This window comes from Octodon degus, unplaced genomic scaffold (assembly GCF_000260255.1).
Source record: "Octodon degus isolate 3935 unplaced genomic scaffold, OctDeg1.0 scaffold00113, whole genome shotgun sequence".
NCBI classification, from domain to species: domain Eukaryota; kingdom Metazoa; phylum Chordata; class Mammalia; order Rodentia; family Octodontidae; genus Octodon; species Octodon degus.
This window is the reverse complement of record NW_004524689.1, coordinates 5,572,403-5,595,545: the sequence shown is the minus strand read 5'-3', so window position 1 is coordinate 5,595,545 and position 23,143 is coordinate 5,572,403. Positions and strand designations below refer to the sequence as shown.

The 23,143-nt window shown below is 41.1% G+C and overlaps 1 protein-coding gene across 6 annotated transcripts in view; it reads left to right on the top strand.

Annotated features, from left to right (window-relative positions):
- Positions 1 to 23,143, top strand: part of Rere (arginine-glutamic acid dipeptide repeats) — a 451,075-nt gene that overhangs the window by 202,130 nt on the left and 225,802 nt on the right. For all 6 annotated transcript variants that reach the window (XM_004639633.2, XM_023699557.1, XM_023699553.1 and 3 more), the window contains exon 4: positions 8,013 to 8,138. In XM_004639633.2, the coding sequence (XP_004639690.1) occupies positions 8,013 to 8,138 (126 nt within the window). The remainder of the gene's footprint in view (positions 1 to 8,012; positions 8,139 to 23,143) is intronic.

Here is a 23,143-nt window from a genome sequence, read left to right as displayed (position 1 = left end):
GAGAGAGAGAGAGAGAGAGAGAGAGAGAGAGAGACAGACAGACAGACAGACAGAGATTTTTACTAGACCTCATGCCAGTGCACCGTAGAAAATCTGTAGCTGTGAAATAAAATTGCAAAAATTTTTCTTTTACCTGTTAGATTCTCAGCCCCTTGGACGGTTTCTTCGCACATTAGCAGGCACCTTCATGTTTGAAGAGCACCTCTTACACAATGTTGATCATACTGTGATCGTTGCTGTTCTGGGCAGAGGTTCCTGCTGAGTTACAGTAATTGCTCAGGGTATTAACAGCAATAAAAGCTGAAGCTTCTGCTGTCAGTATTGGTCTAGTACAGCACATTAAAGCTGTCTGCAAAAACAAGTGGGATGTAGGGTTCAGTATGTTTACATGCCTTTTTCTAAATTATACATTGATGTTTGCATTTTTGTTTGAGGGTCTGAATTCAGTACATACTTGTTTAAGAATAATAGGGATGATGAAATGTTTGCTTCTTAAAGAAATGTTAGTTTTTCCTTTTTTGATTCTGTATACTGTTTGAAAGTATAAAACATAACTAAATATATGAATCAGAATTTTTTTCCTGAAGTTTGTCCAAGCAATAAGGGAAAAGATGAACAGAAGAAATACGCTTTGTTTTTCTGCAAGATTTTACAAAGAAATTGGAGTTGGTTTTGCCTGTAGCAATTAACATGGTCAATGCAGCAATGAAAATTGGAAAGAAAAATCCAATAGCTTTAAAATGCTAAGTAATTACATATTTTAGCTGTTATGAAGCAAAATGTTGGTTTGGGATTGTAACTGAGAGATATTTCTTTGTTTATTTCAAAGCTAACCATTTATATGGTGGTTATTAGAGAATAAGGCATATTTGGGACTGTAAAAAGAACTGGGTGGTTGGCTTTATGGGATATACTACAGTTCGGAATTGTCAGAAGGTAAGATGACTGCATTAAAGAAGGCAGAAGCTCATGAGTGAGAAGTAGGGGTGGGGAGACATCGTCTACAAATCATGGAATGCAAGTGACTGAACTCGGAGGTCCTGGACAACATTTCATGAACTGGTTTCATATGAGGTGAGAGGCTGCATTTTATGTGACAGCCTGGGCTGTCATCTAGGCTCTGCCAGTATAGTACACTCCATTAGAACCTGAGTACATGCATATAAAACAGCCACCTCTGTAGGCCCTGCTTTATGTCTCTGATCTGACCAGACCATTTGAACAGTCTCCCATTGTAGCTTCTCAAATTTCCCAGCTTAGATGGTAGATCTTTGGCTTTCTTTTCCACCAGAAGTATACTCATGACTGTTCTGCTAAGTTGAACCATCAGAATTTGTAAGGCCACCTCTGCCGCACACTGCTAGATTTGTAGCACATACCTCCACAGGGGTAAGTGGAGGTTACTGTAGTGCAGAGTAATTAAATTATTAACGGAATAGAGATTTCTAAAGGTGGCATTTTTAAGGTGTGTGGATTATGTATTCCACTAGGAAGCCTTTGTTCTCCAAGGAAATATTCATTTGATTTGGCTTACTTCTAAACTGAGAGGTCTGATTTGTTTGAGTGTACTGACTGAAGTTATCTGTGGATATAGTAGACAAAAGCAAATTTCAAGCTAGCTTTGCAGGTGAGGAGGACAATGTATGTTTACTGAGAAGCAAAAGAAAGGAGGAATATCAGTTAAATAGAGCTGTTTGGCACCCTAGATTTGTGTACCTGTGTCACAATGATGAACTAGCTAGCAAAATATTTAGCTCTTTAAACCAATAATAATATGGGATGGCAATCTGTGAAATTTATTTATTTATTTTTGTTGTTGTTGTTTTGTTTTTCTGGCTTGAAAAGGTTAATTGAAGCCAGTTTTCTTTTTTAAGAATTTAGATTTGGAGCTGGTCATGGGTTATAGGCCTGTAATAACAGGCTTCTGGGAGAATGAGACAGAAGGATTTCAAATTCAAACCTAGGGTGGACAACCTAGTAACTTAGCGAGTGAGACCCTGTATGGAGCTGAAAAATGAATTGGAGACTATAGCCAAGTGAATGGCCTTGGGTTTACTCTCCCGTTTTTTAACCCTCCCTTCCCCATTTAAATTTGAGAAGCTGAGTTAGATCGGCAAAGCTGACAAAAATGAATCAAGAAGTGCCCTAATGATGATAAAAAGGTTTGGACAAACATGAACAAGCTCACATGTTAGACTTCTGAAGTCAGGGCCTGCAGGGGAAGTGAGCTGAGCTGCACGGCCGGTTCTGCCCTCTGGATTGGCTTACTCTGTGGTGCCTGCTCAGTAAAGGCACCTTTACTTGGGCTTAGAGTACATCTCTATTCATCAGAGCTGACTGAGCCTGACAAAGCTCACAGCTCTGGCCCTGTCTTCTGCTGCCCTCCCATAGGTTTTCTCAGACACGCTGTGACTTACTTTGTCATGAGGGTTTTGTTCCTGTGAGAGTCCGTGTCATCAAGGAGCACTGAGTTCCAGAATATAGTTAGGAATGTTATATGGGCTGTGATCAGTGCTTCCAACTGGCATTTATTGAAAACCTTGCTTTTGTGTTCTTTGTTTAATTAGACAAAGGGGCCAAAAAGTGTGATCTGTGATATTCTAATTGAATGTACAGTTAGTGACATTATTAGATGTCCATCCTTTCTTTTTTTTTTTTGAGAATGCGCTCAATAGGATTGATGGAAGAAAACCATTTAGTTTTCTCAAAGGAAAATTTATCTCTTGCTTTTACTAATAACATTAAAATTCCCTTTTAGAAACCACTTTCTATAGAAGTCTTAAGCATCCTAGAGATAATCTGCTATGTAGAAATGATCACGGAGTCGGAGAATGCTAACCAAGAAAATCACCAAAATTAGTAATTTTGATTCAGTACAACATAAAATTCCTTAAAAGTAATTCCCACCTAATTCTTTATTCATAGGTCAGGAATTGAAGCTATTCCTTTGCTATTCCATGGGATTTGTTTTTTCTTTCTCTTTCATGGGAATTCTGTTTAAATGCTTGAGTTGCCCTTACTCATAAAGCAGAAGGAAGTGTAATTTTTGGCCTCCTGAAGTTATATAAATGTAGCCTTTTCAGTTGTTATAGCAAATGATTTTAAGGCAGACTATGTAATTATTACAAATTCTATTTTAGGCAAATGCCATGATTCATTTTTATTAAAACTGGGAAAATAGTGTTTAAAATTAAGCCCAGTCTCTCAGAGGCAGAGCTGTCATTAGGGGTTGGCTGGTGGTATCAGTGGGCTGTTAGTTGACTGAGGGCATTGTGTTTTTCTGGGGAGAAGCTTGCTGTTGCATGCTTTTTGTTTCACCCAGCGTTGGTTCTCAGTACTTGTTGTGAATGTGGGGTAAGTAGTTTAGGATACTTAGACTGGTTACATTGGTGAAGACACATCTTTGTGTCTGCAGTGAATGGGGCCGGCTTTATTGGAGTTTTCATACCGTATACCGTCTGTTTCATTGCCATGTGTGAGCAGCTGGTGTGTGGGGGAAGCCCTTGAGATTCTCTTTGATCTCTGGTCTCTACCTGAAACCCTACTGCAAAAGCTGACCATCGCCTGTCATTGTTACCCATTTGTTTGCTGACTGCACAATAGTAGAGGGTTGTAGAGAAATGATCTTCAGCTTAGATTTCATACAATAAAATTTACTCTTTACAAAATTTGCTTTTCATACAATGGATTAGAAGCAGTGAAGAACTGCTTTTCCTTGTTTAAAAAGAAAATTCAGGCTATGTGTAGTGGCACACGACCGTAATCCCAGTATTGTGAGATGCTAAGGCAGGAGAAGCACATGTTCAAGCACAGCCTGGACTGTTCAATGAGACTGTGTCTCAAAACAATTTTTTTTTTTTATTTACAAAAACTTACTTCTCATTTTTGTTAGAAATATAGGAGATATGAAGTAGAGATTTCATTAGTTTCCACTGAGGTTTGCATTATGTGCACACTATCAATGACAATAGTTGTTTATTTCCAGTGTGACTATTGTCACCACAAGGAACAGAGCAGAGTGTATGGACTGTGGACATTCTGGAAATGGGCTTTTTTTTTTTTTTTTTTTTTTTTTTTTTTTCATTCATTTTGATTGTAGGTAAATCTTGTTAGAGCCTTTTTCAGTTGAGGGTGGAAATCTGCTTTAATTTGAACAAAGCTAATTCAGATATAAGATATGAGGCTGAACTGAAAGGTGGTGTGATTGATGAAGAGGAATTAAGAGTTGGGATTGAGATTATGGTTGACTGGATTCCTGTCCCTTGTTATCAGCTGCTGTCTGTCATTTTCTTGGGCAAGCCAAGCCTTTGAACTTTGCCTTGATGTACCTATGAAGTTGGGATATAAAGACCTGCCTTTCCAGCATATTTTAGATTGAAAGGCCAGATTGACAAACTTTGCAGCCCCTGTTCTGACCCCAGAATAACAGTGGTCATGATGTCAAAGTATATTTGGCACTCTTAAGTTTGTACTTTGCAAGGAAAAATGCCATTTCTGCTCTCTGCACTAAAGAGTACTGTGTGCTTATTAACACTCTGTTTGATCATAATGTCCAGAGTAAATATTGAATATTGACTGAATTACCATTTCAGTGGGAAAATTTTGCTAGATAAGTTTTCACAAAAAGAAGAAAACAACAACCCTTTAGTTGTAATGGTTTGAAAGACGAATCAACTACAAATTTGTCCTATATCTTATCAAAAAAGTCTTAAGAAATTTGCTAATTTAATTTAGGTTGGCCTGAAGTATGTAGTAGTTTATGTATTTAAATAATAAGGCTATTTCTTTAAAAAATACTTATTTTGAAAAAATAAGGTCTGTTACTGTTTCCTTAGGAATTTAAATGAATATAATCAAAGTTAAAGCACTTTTAAGACATGATTATATTCTGAATATGCTGGTTTTTAGTAAAGAGAAATGAAGCCTTAGCTCTTATGTGAAAATACCAGCAAAGGCCTCTTGGCATGAGAAACACTTTGGGGAGCTATGATCAGCATCTGTGTGAAGCGGTGACAGCTTTGCTTCTCTTTTGGTGGTCCATCAAGTTAGGCCTGCAGAATTGAGTTTCTTTCTATAATCTTCCTCCTCCTCTTAGCTTCTTGAGTTGTCCTCTGTGTAAAGGTCATTATCACCCAGTTACAGCTTTATGATTTGGACATAGTGTTAGGCAATTAAGTGAAAGCCTTAATACTTATTACAAAGTGTTAATACCATGTAGGATGCAGACTTAAGCATTATTTAAAGGACTAGTGGAATGGACAGCAGAGACTGTCTTTCAGAACAGAATCGGTCTTCATTGTTCTGTCAGAAATGAGTGCATCATTGTGGTTGTATTCTTCTTATACTATGATTTCCTTTTATTCCTCAATTTTTAAAATAGATACATAGTATTTGTAAGGGACAGTACACAGTGGTTTCTAAGTAAAAACAACAACAACAACAACAAAGGTGCATATTACTGAATTGGCACCAGAGTATTTTTCTAGAACCTGCAGCTGTTTTTTTCTTGGTAATAAAAGCAATCTTGTTCGGATCAGCATTGTATTAAAGTATGTTAGGAGCCAGGCACAGTGGCACAGGCCTGTAATTCCAGTACTTTGCAAGGCTGTGACAGGAAATCATCCTTGGCGGTTTAGTGACTTAGTGAGATCTTGTTTCAAAATATAAAAAAGGGCTGGGAATGTAGCCTCTCTTGGTTTAATCTCTAGTACTGGTGGGGAAACAAAAAAGCACACATTCAGCTGGGCTTGGAGGTGTACACCTGTAATCCTAGCTAGTTGGGATTCTGAGGCAGGAGGATTGAAAATTTCACTCCAGTCCAGCTACATAGTGAGAACCTTTCTCAAAACAAAAAAAACAGGACTTCCCAAAAAGGCTGGGAATGTAGCTCAGTGGTATAGACCCTGGGGTTGATCCCTAGGTTTTTTTTTTAAAAAAAAGTACGGTGGAGTACAGGGATTACCTCCGTATTTTGTGCAGGCTAAATGTCCTTTGCATTTGCAGTCTTCTGTAACCCTGTAAGTGTTACAGATGGAATTGAATGCCTTAGCTGGGCGCTGGATGGACATGTTGGAGGAGGAGGTTGTTGGGTATCCAGTCACCTCTTTCCTCAGTTCCAGAGCAATGGTGGTGGGAGAGTTCCTTTAAACCACCCCATCTGTGGATGTCAGTTTAAAAGTGGATAGCGAGATACTCATCCAGAATTACGGGGAGGCTTTGGGAGTACACTGAGATCATCATGTGGATGTTTAAGTTAAGACCCAACTCAAAGTAGTCTGATGAACTGTAAGAATTATGGAGAAAATTAGGAAAACTGACACTGTCGCTGTTTTCTGATTAGTAAGAACAATGATTTTCTTTGAAAAGACTCAGTTTTAATGCTTAGTGTTTTAATAATAACTATGCATATTTTTTTTTACCTTGCATATTTAAAATTCTGCCAAGTTATTTAAAAATGCTTTACTAAGCTTTTAAAAAGTTAAAACTCTTAGTTGGAAAGAATGATTCGAATTTGAGATTTGAAGCTCAATTCTGGTTAATTGAATTTCTAGTACAAGAAATTAACAAGAAATGCATTTTTATTTTGATGGTAATGGTGAAAAATGTTGAATAAATTGTACGTTTGAGTGCACAATTTAAATGAATTTCTTTGCTTGGAATTTACAGTGCTGGCAGGGGCAAGAGGGAAGCATGTGGTGGAGAAGGTGTGACCACCACCTACAATACTGTCTGTGTTGTGAGTGAAGCTGTGGAATCGGGGACTGACTGGGCAGAAAGTTTACTTTGGGAAGCCAGGCAGGTATTGCAGATGGTAGGCTCAGGAGAAAGGAAGGTAAAGAAAGCGACTATGGGAGAGGCTTTCCCAATAATAGCTTACTTTCTTGGGTTTTGTCTTTAGGAAGGGTATTGAAAAAGGTATAGGAACATAAGTAGTTACGGATTTTATTAAAATTTTGGTTTATAGAAGTTGTTAGAGAATGATTTGTTTCTCAAAAGTAATTTTAAGATAACTAAGCAATGTTTTAATATTAAAAAGTTTGCTTACAAATTCTTACAACAAATGTAGAAAAAGAAGTTATTGTATAAATGTTCGGATTTTATAGATTTTTTAAAAGTTCATGTAATACACAAACTTTACATGAATTCTGAAGTAAGTTCATGGATTGGTTAAGTTAAAAAATGTTGTGTGCTCTCTAGGATATTTGAAAGGCTACATATTCAAACTATTGTCTGAGATGTCTTTTCTGATGCTTAGAAGGACTGTGCTGGCTTTCAGAAGTTGTTATCCCGTCTTTTTTGGGGCTTGTTTTAAATATTTAACTGAAAAGATGTGGTATTTATGTAATTGGTTCTGCTTCTAGAAGAAATAATGGTTGTCCTGAACTTTACACTCTGTGTCTGCCCATTATCCTTGCCTTGTGGGCATTTTGAGAATTTTAAAGCTCATTTGAATGGGCACACTCTCTTTATAAGAATCTGCTTTTAAGCCCCATTTATCTTGCCTTCTTCAGCTTTCCAAAGTTAAACTAAGACTTTGAGAAAGCAGCAGGTCTTCCTCTGGCTGCTCTAATGCTCTGGCTATTTCCTTATTTAAGTGTGTCTTATGCTTCTAGCATCTCACATTAGAAATTCTTCTGAAAGCCTAGTTTGTCCACCTGTGATTTATTTGACACCTGACATTTTTGTTTCTAAGCAAAGCATGTCACTGTTACTGTGCTTTGGCGCTGTGTCACATATTAAGGTGGTTATTTTGAGGGGCACACACCATACATTTTATGACAGGACCCACACTAAAATGTGGAGCAAAGGGATCATGTTTGTTCACACTGAAGAAGGAAACAGTTTTGATTAACGTGAAAGTTCAACTCTGGTGGTAGAACAACTTCTCTGAGATTTCAGAGCCCATCTGCTGATGGAGTTTTGCAGATGCCTACCTGTGTGCTGAGTGCCCCTAATAACCACGGTATGAGAGGGCATTGGGCATGTTAACTTAAAACTCTTTTCTTTTTTAGGTGCACAACTCCCAGGCCTGTTGCAGATCTCCAACTCCTGCTTTGTGTGACCCCCCAGCATGCTCTCTGCCGGTGGCATCACAGCCACCACAGCATCTTTCTGAAGCCGGGAGAGGGCCTGTAGGGGTAAGGAGAATCCCGTTTTTAAAAGCTATCAGTATTTTATATCCCATAGGGTATAAAATAGGACTATTATCTCCCTTCCCAGAGCCCCTTTAAAAATGTGCTGTATTATATGTGTTTTTAAAGGAGTAACAAGTACATGCACAGAGGAAGCAAAATACGGGACTTGCCTTACCCCTCTAGGACAGTTCCAGAAGTTAGTGGGGTTTGGTTGAAGGGTATTTTGGCACCAGCAGAGAGCATGCTGGGCTGCTGCAAGGAGCAGGAGCTGGCAATCAGCAGCGAGTATGGATGTTCGCAACTGAAATGGGGTGAAAGGGGGTAAGTTTGAGTCCATGTGTGGAATGTGCATTTCCCCAGGCTGTTTCGGCCTCAGCCCACAAATCAGAACTGTATAGTCAGTTTGGGGTGCCGTATAGTCAGGGAATGTTTTGTAGAGGCTATTTAGAAACTGGGTGGCTCTGCTGCGATGCTGGATGTAGAATAAAACCATCTAAGATTTGGCTGTGGTGCAGCCTTGGCTCTGTACTGAGGTGATCCCTTGCCTCGGCGACGTTGGGGTCCAGTAAGGGGCAGTGGGATGCAGGGGCAGTGGTGCGCGTCTGTCGGAGTGCAGCCATGTAGTGGTCTTCACAAAGGTCCTTCCTGTGCAGGGTGGTGTCCATTTCCGGAAAGGTGTGTGTACACTTTTCTTCTTTCCCTTTCCTGTGGAAGGACTTACAACGACTTCTTAAAGACAGCTAGTGAAGAGTGATCTAAGCGTGCTGCATGCACCGTCCTGCTCATGGGAGCGAGCTCTTGCACAGCACAGGACAGTGCTGCTCTCTGATGACCTGTTCCATTGCAGTGTGTCTCGTTCCTGTCGTGGCACTGAGAGAGGCAGAGTCTTCCAGATGAGCTGCAGCCCTTGGGAGCAGGGCTGAAGAGCTGGTGGCAGGTAGCATGGAGCAGTCTTCGGGTGCTCACGGCACCCTGCCCCTGTGGTGAGGTCTTGAGCCTGGCCTATCTAGGGCAGTGAGCAGCTGGCTGCAGGCCACCAAGCAAGGGCACAGGTCGTTGAGTCTCAGGAGGTGGGGCTGCAGTATGGGATGGGGAAGCTAAGCTGTCTTGCCAAGCTTCTATCCCTGAAGGCTCACCGGGCAGCAGGATGCAGCATACAGGAAAGCTGTAATTGGGAGACTAAGGCTTTCATCCTGTGTCACACGAAGAGGAGCAAGACAGCAGAGATGGGCTGTTGACGGCAGTAACCAGAACTGGAGCATTGGCTGCAGCAATAATTACTGAGGAATTGAGGAGAACTCTGACCCTAGAAAATGACCCATTAATTCACATTATGGAATCTTTGCAATTCTTTGAGATAATAGTTATGTATACTAGAAGGCAGAACACAGTGTAGTGAATAGAATTCTAATTCTTATCACTGGGACAGTAGTAAAATAGTGATATCCTAAGGGATAAATTAGTAGAGTTCTGACTGCCTCCTAACTCTTCAAGTCAGGTGTGGTGACACTCATCTGTCATCTCAGTGTTTGAAAGGCTGAGGCAGGAGGAACACTTGAAAGTTCCAAGGCCAGCCTGGACTACACAGCAAGATCCCATTAATTTTTTTTTTTTCAAGCGGGCCGGGGAGATGGCTCAGTGGAATAAGTGCTTCCCTGGCAATTACAAGGACCTGAGTTCAATCCCTGGTTCCGCAAAAAAATTTCAGTCTTTATTGCATATTCCTATGTGTATCTAAGCAATGAAATGAATGTATTTTTCAGCCTGGTCATTCCTTGACTTACTCTCTGATTAAGACGGTGTTAATGTTGGACTGTTCCATTTACCTCAATACCAACTAGCACTAGGGTTTTTTTTTTTTTTTTTCAAAGTTTTATTGATAAACAGCAATGAGACAGTTTCAAATCAAATCGGAAGTACAGTTTCAACAAATAATACACTGCATATATTCTTCTTAGTGGTTAATTGCTGTACAAGATGCGGACTTGTGATCCTAAGCACTAGGATTTGCTGAATGGATTTTAAAGTTTTTTCCATTAACAGCAATTTTAGTCACCTTTATATGATAGCATTAGTAATTGCCAGGCATTATGTTTTAGAAACATAGTATTCAAGTCTACTGCTGCTTTTAGCAAATTGCAGATTGGTAGAACATTAATACATTCACGTGTAGGTTGAAGAAGATCCTGTAGTAAGACGCAGAATCTTCTTTTTGTCAAGATGCTGCTACACAGAGCTGACGTATGGATTGTTCTTTAATGATACTTTGCACTGCCAAAGTCATTTATGCTGGACTGAGTCGGATCCAGTTGGCAGAGATCCCCTCCCCCTTGTGGGGTGCTCTCATAAATTCTCCAGGCGCACAGATCTAATAGAGTGTAATGAGAGAGCTGCTGGGAGAAAAAATTGATTACAGGGTTGCAGACAATATCATTAACGTTTCTTGCCATGATGCACCAGATGTCTGCTCTAATAGACTATTTTTGTTAATTTCATTTTTATAGGGTAGCATTGATTGCATCATAATTTAACTTTCTTTGCATATTCAGGTATATGTGATCTATATTTCTACACTAATGGCATAAACGCATGAGATTTAGTTTTATAAATCTTCACTTATTCATTTTTATGTCTCTGCTAGATTGGCCATGTTTTCACCTATGACTGAGAATGTATTAACATGGAAGTGCTGTGTTCCCTATGGGGGTGGAGGGATACGGGGGGGGAGAAGGGAGGCCGAGGAGCCCTTGTCCAGCTCCTCGCCAGCTGCTCAGAGGTGTCCAGCTACAGACAGATGCAGTGGAGACCATGCTGCCATGTGGCCGAGGAGGTGGCTGAGCAGCAGAGGTGCTGTTTAGGGGCCCGACAAGGCTCGTTTCCCCTCCATCATGAATGTGACCTCAAAGCAGGAGTCACTTGGGTTGCACTTGTCTCACTTAGCCATGTCTTTTTGTGCATTTGCAACCTCTGGTGGCTGCTAACACATATGATTAGGACAGTAGTATGACAGTGGCCTCAGCTGTTTGATTTCAGTAATTTTTAAGGAAAAAAACCCTGTTTTTGGTACATTTTCCTTTAAGGAATTATTTTTCTCTTGACATGTTCCTTTGTCAAAATATGAGCCTTTTCTAACCTTCTGATTTGTAAAATGGGTATACAGCTGCCACCCACCTCAAAGTATTGTTGGGAAACTCAAATTGAAATAATACACTAAAATCTCATGAATTGTTAATGATGGGGATGTTTGGTAAGATGTGTCCTTAGTTGATTCTGTCATTGTGGAAATGGTCATAGGAAGGCCTTGCAAAGACCTAGATGGGATGGTCTGCTATACACCTGGGCTATGTGGTATGGATAGTCTGATGTTCCTGGGCTTCGAGCCCTAGCTTGTTACCAGTTCAGTGCTGGAGACAGTTGTAGCACAGTGGTTAGTATGTGTGTATGCAAGCATACCTAAACAGAAAAGGTACTGTAGAAATACTGGCTAATAAGAATTGTGCAGCTCTATTGTAATCTTCATGAGACCATCATTGTATATGTGGCCCAGAGCTACCTGAAAGGTTTGGGAATTGACTTTACTTAGTATATAGCATACACACAGTAAGCATCACCTTTTATAAGAGTCCTGATTTCTACAGATTTTTGCCTTAAGAAGTTAACTGTCAAGAGGTGATATGTATATATGTGCCGCTTTCCCTAGATGAGTCTGACCACTGGTCATCACAAACATATGCTAATAAATTTTTTTTTTTTTTTTTTTTTTTAAGACAGTGTTACTCTGATGTCCATAGTCTTTTTTACTGGTCACTGAATTTAAGAAGAGTCTTGAACTTGGTGCAGTTACTTGCAAAAGATTACATGTATGTCCATTTTCCTGGAAAGAGGATCTGTAACTTTTGACCCTGACTGCTAACCAGTAGATCATTATTTCAAGTAATTTAGGAATTAAGATTAGGTACTCGGGTGCAGAGGCTGTGCAGTGTGTCCTTTAGAATCTCAGTCTTCTCCTGCTAGGCAGAGAAATCAGCAGACGTGGCCTGTTTGCTTTGTGCCCAGTATTCTGCCGTTCTCTGCACACAGTTTAGCCCATCTAATCCCCACAACAGCCAGTGACCCATAGCTCCATTTTGCCGACCAGAAAGCTAGACTCACATTTGCATGCAAGTCTTGCCTTCAGGGAATGGCAGGATTTGGCTTGGCCAGGATCGGTTTGCTGTCCATGTGGCCTGCCTTTATCTTCATTTTTTTTAAAGAGCCTGGGTTAACCTTTGGTTATGGTTAGGTCGCTTGTAAGAGGAGATGGCTTCTGCCACTGAGTTATACTGGCTGGCCTTTACCCTGAGTATGTGGTACTGGTGTTAGGAATTCACTCTCTGACCCTGTTTTTGCTGATGGAATCCAAAGGCTCCTCACAGAGTTGTGTCCCCAGCTTTTTCTTGTTTATTTATTTGTTTGAGGTAAGGGGGAATCAAGCTTGAGCCACATTACCAGCTCTTTTTTCTTTTGAGATAGGATCTCACTAAATTTCCTAGGCTGGGGTGAACTTGTGATCCTCCTGCTCCAGCCTCCCATGGTACTGGGATTACAGGTGTGTGCCATCATGCCCAGCTCTAAGAACCTTTTCAAATTAACTAAGTGATTGATTTTTGTGGAATGGGGCTTGACTACCACTGAGCTAAATCTTACCCTTTTTAAAATTTATTTTGAGTTAATGTCTTGGTCAGTTTCCCAGGCTGGTCTCAAAGGTGAAACGCCTGACCTCCCCACCTGAGTACCTCAGAATCCTTTTTAAATGGCAGCAAATTTTATTTTCCTGTCAGCAGTTGTAGTGGTTTATCTTTAGTGTCCTTTTTTAAAAGTATGACCAACAGCTACATTGAGTTCTCTTTTTACTCATCTTAATAATATCTATATACTTTAGAAATGTAGTAGTTGGTCATGCTTGCTGTTTTGCTTTTGATGTTTGGTTTTAAGTAAAACTTTATATTAGTACTTTAGGCCCCGTGTTTCCCTCAAGTGACTCTCCACCCATCTAGATAAACCTGCCCTAGTCAAGTCATGGAGCTGGGAGCTCATGTCCAGCAATGGGAATTGATTTACCTCTTGTGGTGTTTGGTTGAGGAGCCATCTTTGTCTTAGGTTGGTATCTTCTTACTGGCCCATGTGACGTTTGACCCATAAAAGGTATTCTTAAATTGTCCATGTAGTGCTGTACATCATTTACATTTTGTCCCAAAACTTTTAGGCTCAAGCATTTCCCCTGCCTCAGTCTCCCAAGTAGTTGGGACTCTGGCCAGCCACATTCGGCTTCCTTTTGTAAGGACCAAGAATACATTACTTACTATCTAGTAAGAGAAGAGTAAGAGAAAAGTCTACTTAAATCACAGACATTTATGAAAGTATATGATTTCTGAAATCTGTGATCTGAAAACATGGCTTGATGTCTCCTCTGGGGAAAAAGGCTATGAAAATAGTGGGAAGACAGCCTTCAGAGCAAACTGGTGCAACCCACTTTCACAGTTACAAAAACTGCTCCATGTAAAAATGAGCTGACCTGGAAGCAGGGTGTCTGTTTACAGTTTGCTATTTTAATCTAGTAAGCACAATAAGCACAGTAAATAATGAAAAGGCAGAAAAGCCACAGACACTCCTGATGAGGCCACCAGACAACAGTTCTCTCTTAAGCAGTAAGGAACAAGCACAACCACCTTTGCTTCTAACCAGAAATTCACAATAAACTGTCAATTTTAATTACTTAACAGAACCAAGCTGGCAAGTATAAAAAGCACTAGTAACAGAAATGACAATACTTAAGAAAAAACAACGTTAGAATACTATTTTTACAGTAATATAACAAACAGTCACACATGATTAAACACCCTGCTTCCAGGTCAGCTCATTTTTACATGGAGCAGTTTTTGTAACTGTGAAAGTGGGTTGCACCAGTTTGCTCTGAAGGCTGTCTTCCCACTATTTTCATAGCCTCTTTCCCCAGAGGAGACATCAAGCCATGTTTTCAGATCACAGATTTCAGAAATCATATACTTTCATAAATGTCTGTGATTTAAGTAGACTTTTCTCTTACTATACTTCTGTGTTGGATTTAATGACCCTTTGCAAGTTTTACTGAGCTTTCTCTTCTATCTAATCGTAACTTGATGGTTAAAGTAATCAATCTTGTTAGAAAGGGATAGAGCATTGAACTTTATTATTACAGGCAGTCTTAGGCCTTCCATCTCTCCCCATTTTGGGGACTTTCAACATTATTTGACTGAAAAAAAGAATCTGAAAAAGTATATGGAACTTCCAGGCTTCACAAGTTCTCCAAAATTACTTTTACTAAAATAATTGCTGGTGACATACATTTCAGCCCACAGAAATAAGATTGCAATTTTGTTTGCCTAGACTTATTTTGGACATTGCTGGCGCTCGTTAGCAGTGTCCTCTGTAAATATCAAGGCATTCAATGGGAGAAGAGATAACACAATTTACAAGGGTGCCCATTTTCCCCTTGAGGCCTGAATTTTAAGCAGCAAATCAAAAATTAATCCCATTGTGGAGTCTATAGAAATTATTATGCTTCTTGTCTGGAAGTTGGCATTTTCTGTTTATCTCATACACAAATTGAGTGGCAGATACTTGGCCTTTCCCCATCTTCTTTAAATGAATATATTTTCTTAATGAAAATCTAAGATTAGAAAGTCTTAGATTATCACTCTGTGCATAGCTTTTGTATGTTTTTATGAACTGACTACCCATATTTTCTTACTAATTTTAGCGATATATTCTTTCTAAAGGGACACAAGATTTTATCCCTCTTTAGTTGAAGCTGTTACGATAGAAGGAAAAGGTTATCTATCAGATAAATTATAACTTGATGGTTAAAGTAATCTTGTTAGAAAGGAGAGTGAAACTGCTTAAAAAGATTTCTGGAATATCTCAAATATTTCTGCTTGACATCTTTAAAAATACGTGTATTAATAAATTCAAATTATAATTTTACATTCTTTTGCTTAATTTCCTGGTGTACATTAGAAATATTTAAATAGGCCCACTCTTCAATTTTTTAAGATGCTACCTAGGTAGATTTTTAGAACAGGTAGTCTTAATACCTATGTAAAATAAAATGGAGATTTATATTTAAAATACATCTTGCTTAATTAGGATTAGTCAAAGCTCTTTGTAGAGGAATTTTACAGTGTCCATACCGGCTTGTGTGGAAGTACTGAAAGGTCACCTGGAATCAGGGTTGCAGCAGATTTTAGCACAAGGACTAGAGACCTGACTTTTCCTTATCTTCAACATCATGTAGAAAAGATGTTCTAGCATGGTCCGTCTACCTGGGCAGCAGACGCCGGATTGCCAAATTACTTTACATCTCTGTTTGTACCCATACATAATGTACCTGACTTGAAATAATTGGATCCTTGTTTCAGCTGGTAATTTTAAAGTTAGTATTTGTTCTAAAAAACCAATTTATTGCCTGCTGTCAGTAATAGAGTATAATCTATGGTATGATCTTATTTTAGTGACCTATTTTAAATAAGTTGGGCAAGAATTGATAAACCATTTTTAAAGGGAATTTATTTAGATGGACATACTGAAGTTATTTAGAGGCAGTGTTAAAAGTGTATCTGTGAGGATTGTAGAAAAGATTTCCCAGGATAATTTCATAAAGATTGCAAAATCTGGCAAACAAACTCTCTATGGTATGGATGTCCAACACCAATTTTGAGATTTTTCTTTGTTTGAAAAAATATAGTTGAAGGATTTTTTTTCCCCCCCTTCCTCCATGTTGGGTAAGGCATGAGGATCTGGGGATCGAACCACAGCATCCTGAGCCTGACTGCTTTGCTTAGCAGACACTTAAACAACTGAGCTAACGGGAAGGCCCCCTGAAAAATATAATTGAATTCTGAGATTCACCTGAAGCATGAGAACTCGGCTTTACAGTTCAACAGAGAGTTATTTTATATAATAATGGAAATGATGGGAAATTGTTGTGGATCAGTTTGTTGTGCTTTTGTCTATAAACACAAAAGGTTCTCTGGCGAGGTCATAAATGATATTTTGAGTTAGTAATGCTACAGAATATAGAAAGCTCCTGATTTTTATATACAGTATAGATGATGTTCTCATACAATTTCCTGTTGTATGTATGTGGAGAATATCTTTTCCCTTTGGCTTGCTGTGGCCTGGTGCCTCCCTCTCCTCTGCAGCAAAGGTCCTTGAGGAGCTGCAGGGTTCTACCTTCCCATCCCTTCCTCCCCCTCTGTGTCCCAGCCTAAGTTCCTGTTGGTGGTTTGATCCATTCTTTTCCTATTCTGCTTTCACCTCACTGGTCTCAGCCTGTTAGGGTGTATGTGTGTGCATGTGTGTGTGTGAGAGAGAGAGAGACAGAGACAGAGACAGAGACAGAGACTGGGGAAGTCTTGCTAACATTGCCCTGGCTGGGCTCAAACTTGTGATCCTCCACTGTTATGGGTGTGCATTGTTATAGGTGCACCTGTTATAGGTGTGTACTGTCATGCCTGGCTCTGGTGCCATGCTTTTTGTTTGCTTGTCTTTAATATTTATGAAGTATCCTACAAAGATTTTTCTACATTCCATTCCTCTGGATCAGCAGAATGGCTAAAAAATCGCACAGTGTTAATGTTCAACTGGTGGTACTGGTTTGAGTCATGTTGGCAATGTGCATTAGTTGTGTGACTTAATGATTTACCTCAGTTCTTCGCTTTTAAAACCAGAACTCAGATTCAGTATTTCTGGAGTCACCCCCAGGGATGGCCGGGGCTGAGGAGGTCTCCCAGAGCAGGCAGTGAATGTGTTAACCTGATTGAGGCAGGTTGAGTGAGCAGAGCCTTTCAGGGTGTCTCAATGAGAGGGATGGGCAGGCTTAGTGGCAGAGTTAGGAGGTGGGAAGAATTTCTACCTGAGGAACTGAAGGGGATAGGACACTGATCAGGCTGTCCTTGAAGAGAGGACCAGGTCAGTTCCGGCAGGAGACTGGGTAAGCATTCTCTGAGTTTGCGCGCTGGCTCTGGAGAAGTCCTTACTGCTGAGGGCAGAACTCGGACTGCTCCTTGGGGCAGTCTAAGTTTTGCTGAGTTTCTCTTAGCATCCGAGGTGGTTGAAGGTTTACGACAATGATGGGGACTTCTGGTGCTTATTGATTATTGAATGATATTCTTATAAATGTTGTTTTTTGTTGTCCTCAGTTTCGGAGGGGGGATGACACAGATTATGTGAGATTAGGGTTGATAAACCTTTCATTTGCCAGTGTTTTAGAAGACATTCCCCAAATGCTGTTCAGAGTTAAGCAAGGAAGTGATGCAGAGTTCTAAGGTAATAGAGGAAGGGCCAGCTGGGTCCTGCTTTCACTTTTCATTGGGCAGTGGCAAGTGTTAAGGGATTTTTTTTTTAAAGCAGAACAGCTTTCAAGTCCCTGCCTGTCTCTGACGAAAACACGAGTTACGCCTTTAAGGGCCCACCAGTTCGTCCTCTGCCTCTGCGGTGGTCTCGCTCTCACTTGCAGGCGTTTCCCATGAGGCCCTGATAGGCTGGCATCAGGGAGGGCTTCTGCCCTGCACCCTGCTGCTGTTGCTGCACCTGTGCTTACAGCAGACCTTGTCCTGTGCAGAATGCAGAACTTAAGGTGCAGATTCAGAGTTTCTAAATGCTCTCAAATGTGAACAGATCATGTGCCCAGAGTAAGTGCTTTTGTGCTCTCCCGTGTTAGTCTCCTGTTGTCCCCAACACACACATTACAGTGTGTATTCATGTCTCTAGTACAGCTACATAAGTTAAATTTACATCAAACTATAAAACTTATTAAATCCTAAGTATAAAAGCATTAATTCAAAAGAGTAGGTCAAGCTGTTTGCGGTACAAATCTGTTACTGATTGCTGCTAGCCCAAGTTACTAGGAGCATGTGCAGATCACTTGTTTTCTTGGGATGAGTGAATCTTCTGTCATTTAATTTTTGTTACTGTTACTGATAAACCTCTGTCAGAATAAGTGCAGCTTGCTGTGAAGTAACTTGGCTTTACCTGGCAAAAATGTGCTGGTTGCATATTGGGTAAAAACTGCCAGGCTGTGCTTTGCTTTCAGTTCCCTATTTGGCCCTCTAAGTAATTCCTGGCTGTAGCGGGTGTGAGCAAACAGCTATCTTAGCTCTAATTTTTGTTCTGAACTGTTTGAAGTCATATGGGCTTGTGTAACTTATAAAACAAATGCATCACGTCACAGATGTGTATACATCTTTCAGCTAATGGAGCCCGAGACTCTTCACTTTTCATTGATTTATAGTTCCCTGTGATGCTGATTTGGGGGTTCTGAGCCTTTATCACAGAGACAGTGATATACTGCAGAGGAGTGGGTGCCACACCAGATGGTGCCTGTGACTGTGCTGCCTCTGCCCTAGGCTGCGTCAGTGATGTTGTTTTGTCTCATAGCTTGGTGAGCCGAGGGAGCATTGTGCCCCAGGGCCCATGGTGGCGTATGGACCCCAACAAGGCAGCTGGTAGTGGCCTCCTCCTAGAGGTGTGCCCGGTGACTTTGGTGGTACCTGGATCCAGGGCTTGCTGGGGGAATGCTTGGGAATGGACTCTTAACACAGATTGGCATTAGAATGCCCCCCTGTCTCCCGCAGTCCCTGAGAATGGGGCTGGCTACCATAGGCCCAGAGGGGAGGAGGAGGGCAGCCAGGCACAGGTAGGATTGCACAGCTGGCCTGGAGCTCGGCCTGTCAGGGATGACAGCAGTTTGAGACTGAAAGCACACGGGCTTATTTCTCAGCCTTCATTGTTTGTTTTCCATTTTTCTCTAGTACTGCAAGATGTCGGGATACTTTTACTGCATTAGTGCTTATATTAGTATTACTGTTAATTAATATTACTGCATTATTCCTAATATTAATATTTGCTTAATTTCAGTGATTTTTTTTTTTTTTTTTACTTTCCTATTTTGAAGTGGTAGCGATTGTTACCTAACATTTTCCTGGCTTTCCCTTTGATTGGTAGTGTTATCTTGGATATTGAAAATATCCACAGATGTCCAGAGTTTGGCACAATTACCGATTTGGAGATGATCTGTTTCTAAGATATCATTCAGATTTGTTAACAAGTAAGATGCAAGTGACACTTGACAGGCAGGAGTGTTGAGTCTGCAGTGCTGTTGTGCTTGCTGGGGGCTAAGTAGGCCTGACATCCATAGATCAGGCTTCTCTGGACAAGGGTGAGAATGACAGAACCCTAGACTGCAGTGGAGAGTGGAGTGGCAGGAAAGGCACTGTGATTAAATTTCCTGATGTCACTGAGCTGTAAGCCTGGAGATAACACTCTCCTTCTGATGAAAACAAGAATCAATACCCACTCCTTGATGGGCTAAATTATTAAAAAGAGCTCTTCTTTACAGTGTTTCATTATCTGGGATTTGCCTCAGCTGGTGATTTGTCAGTGGCACAGGGAGCTTTGTGAGACATTTTATATTAAAATGAGTCAGTAGGCAGGCGACTCCCTAAGTGGCTGGCTGGCTGGCTTTCTTGCTGGCTGGTGCTGGCACTCCTCCTCACTCTAGCTCTGGCTCTCGTTTGTTCTCGTCTCTGTCTCTGTCTCTGTCTCTGTCTCTGTCTCTGTCTCTGTCTCTGTCTCTGTCTCTGTCTCTGTCTCTGTCTCTGTCTCTCTCTCGTTATTGGCTGGGCACACATAGCTTTTTTTCACCTTGCTTTCTCTCTTGTATTCTCTCTTTTGTAGCTGGGGGCGCCTGGTTAGCAGATTGATAGTGGAACAATAACCTTGGCAAACAAACACCAGGTGCATTTCGTATTTACATAACCTGACGCATTGATCAAGCTGTTTTGTTTTATATTCTTCTCTTATGAAGAAAATTATATAGGAAGTTGGACTCTTTTTGTTATGTAGTGCAGGCAGAGTAAAGGTGATATTTTGTTCAAATAACTGGTGATTTCTGCCAGCCAGTGAAAAAGAAGAGAAAAGCTAGGTGTGAAGTCAGTGGCAGTCACCTGTCTAGCATGGATGAGGCCACAGTGTCTGTCACCCAGCCCCCTTGGTCTCCTGAGCAGTCCATTTCAGGAGCCTTGGCAGGGCAGGGGCCACTTCTGTGTAGTCTTGTGCTGGTATGAGCTCTCTTCAGTAAAAGGAAAGCTGGGCAGTGAAGAGAAGGAAGAGCCTTCTGGGTTTGTTCCCATCCTGTGCCATTCCTTCAGGGGTGGGACAAGTTGGCCTCTAGGCTGTGTCATGTGGTAATAATGAGATGGTAGCTGTTCTAGCTCAGTCTCACCTGCTGGGAAGGTGGAGCCCTCTCCGAGCAGTCTGTGTGAAGGGGGAGGGGACTTCCTTCTTCCTCATTCATATCCGGAGCTGGGCAGGTTGTGATCTTCTGGGAAGGATGGTGCTGTGCCCGCAGGCTCTCTGGGTGCTGCCTCAGCTGGAGCTGGGCCTCTAGGCCACTTTTTCAGCAGAATGATAACCTCTGCAGCACAGCCACACTGTGAGGCTGAATGACAGTGTGAGGCCATCCTCGTGCAATTGATCTGGTTTTAATTTGTTTCTCTAGTGTGGAGAAGATAAGATTAAGCGGAAGGAGAATAAGGAAGAAAGGGCAGAAAGAGTGAGGTGTTTGAAATGTGTGTGGCCATCCTCTAGTAACACAGCATGGCATGGGCAGCATCCAACTCAGTGGGGTCCTTCTGGCCCAACAGAGGCCAGGAGGTTGGTGGTGGCCAGGCTTAGGACATCGCAGGCCCTTCACCTTCTGTGCATGCATCTGGTCCCAGTTCTGGGAACTGGCAGAACTTGCTTATGTGGAAATGATACACGAAGAATACCAAAACCAGAGGAAAGTAAGATAAGAGATGACATGGTCATTGTTGGTTGAAATGAATATTTTTCAACTGATTTTATGTGTATATATGTTTTTGTACATGTGAACCAAGTTTGTAAATTGAATTACAGTTCATCCTCTCGCAGTAACATAGATTGTCTTCTTGTAAGAGTGATTAGATTTGATTCTCCAACTTAAAAGCAATACCTTTTCTTGGTTTGGAATTGGGGTGAGCCTCTTGTAACATTGTGTGTAAATGCATGCAGGGTGAAAGGCATTAGGGAGGGACTTAGGAAAAATGCATCAGAATGAAGTGGCTTGTGAGTTAGTTGAAATTTGTATTTTCAGATCTTTATTTTCTTGTAGGCTTTCATTAAGTGGGGAAATACTGTAAACACTGGATATTAGTATAGCAACTTGTACTGTAAAAGTATTTCCTTATAATAGTAATTAAAAATGTATTACTTTCTCACATTGTGTAGCATTTGTGGTACTAGATTGTTTCAGAGGAGAGGATTTCAGAAAGATTGACACTGTATCATTTTCTCTTTTTTTGAGGTCTCCTGAAGTTGCCCATGCTGGCCTCAGACTTGTGAGCCTACCTCAGTTTCCTGACTAGCGGGAATTTGATAAATTCCAGTGTGCATCTTTAGGAGCACATCTCAGTCCTTACCTTCAGTGTGTGCAGATGTGTGGGGAGGTGCAGGGCATGGTAGAGCAGCTGGAGAGCACGTTGGCCACAGAGGTACGCATTACAGAGGAGACGCGAATGATGGAGCAGGGTGTGGGTTTGGAGCGATTCAGACAGATGTGGGGCAGAAGAAGGGATAGGAAAAGGAGGTCCAGCTGGAGAAACCGATGCCCCAACACTAGTTACTTTACAGTGGTCCCTGTCTTGGGCAGTTCTTGTCATACTGGTAATTTTTAGTTATAGTGACTATATTTGGAGTATGGAGGGATGGGGTGGGCAAGGTCCATTCTTTGGCTTATGTTGGTACTGGTTTTGTGCTGAAGATAGGTGATGATGCTTAGCTTTTTTATCTGAAGGTATAAGGTGGCATTTTATTGTTACTCTGAATTAACAAAGACAGTACACATGATCATTTGTTGTCAGGAAGAAAATTAATGTCACAAACTGTCAGTGGCTTAGCATGTCAAGGCTTTTCATGTTTCCAGACCATCTCTCCTTTGAGCAATTTCGTTTGCAGAATATATAATTTCCCACTTGTTAGATCCTTAAAAAGCCTCTTCATATTCCCAGGTTGTTTATTTTTAAAAATTACCTATCTCCTGGGACTCAATTGTGATTTCCAACTTAATGGGCTTGAGAGACAGAGGAGATTAGTAAAGCTCACTTCTGGGTGTGTGGGGGTGTGGCCTTGAGGACTGTATCTAGACCCTGGCTCTTCTGTTCTCTGCTTCCTGGATGCCTTAAGTTGAGTGGCTTTCTCTTGACTTTCTTTTCTGCTTTGGAGCCAGGAAACCGTGGACTAAAACCTCAGAGAAACTAGGAGCTAAAATAAGCCTTTCTTCCTTTATATTTGGTTCCAGCAATGTAAAGCAGTCTAATCTATTTGCCTGCACAGTGGCTTCATTTTCCCTCTTATTGCCTCCTGGAGCTTGTGGTGAGATGTAGTGGGCCTGATGGCAAGGCCACAGATACCTCCTGCAGCTCTCTTCAGAGAGCTCAGCTGGAGGAGGCCCTGTCTTTCTTCCTTGCAGCGCACATGCATCCGAGAAGCTCACGCTCCATTCTTACCGTCTGAAGTTGCCAGATAGCCTCTAGTTGCTCTTCACACTAATAGAACCACACAGGACTTAGGGTAGTTCATTAACTGCTTTGTTGGACAAGCGTTGTATTCAGCAGCTGATTTGGGATAGAGGATCTGTGGAGCAGTAGGTGAGTCTGGGCACAGGGCTTGTTGGGGAGCAGCAGCTCTTGTTGGGGAGCAGCAGCATCTTGGCTGAGGTGGCTGGGAAGGCGGGCAGTTGAGATACCTGATTCTTGAGTAGAGGGAAGGCAGCATGAGGGCTGGGATTCCAGGATGCCATGTTGATGTGTTTAATCTGCTGCATAGAAGTAGAAGCACTGTCGTCATCAGTATGTAAGTATGAACTCTTAGTTATTTTTAAAATTCAAGTTCTGTTTTGGAAAGCTTAAAGG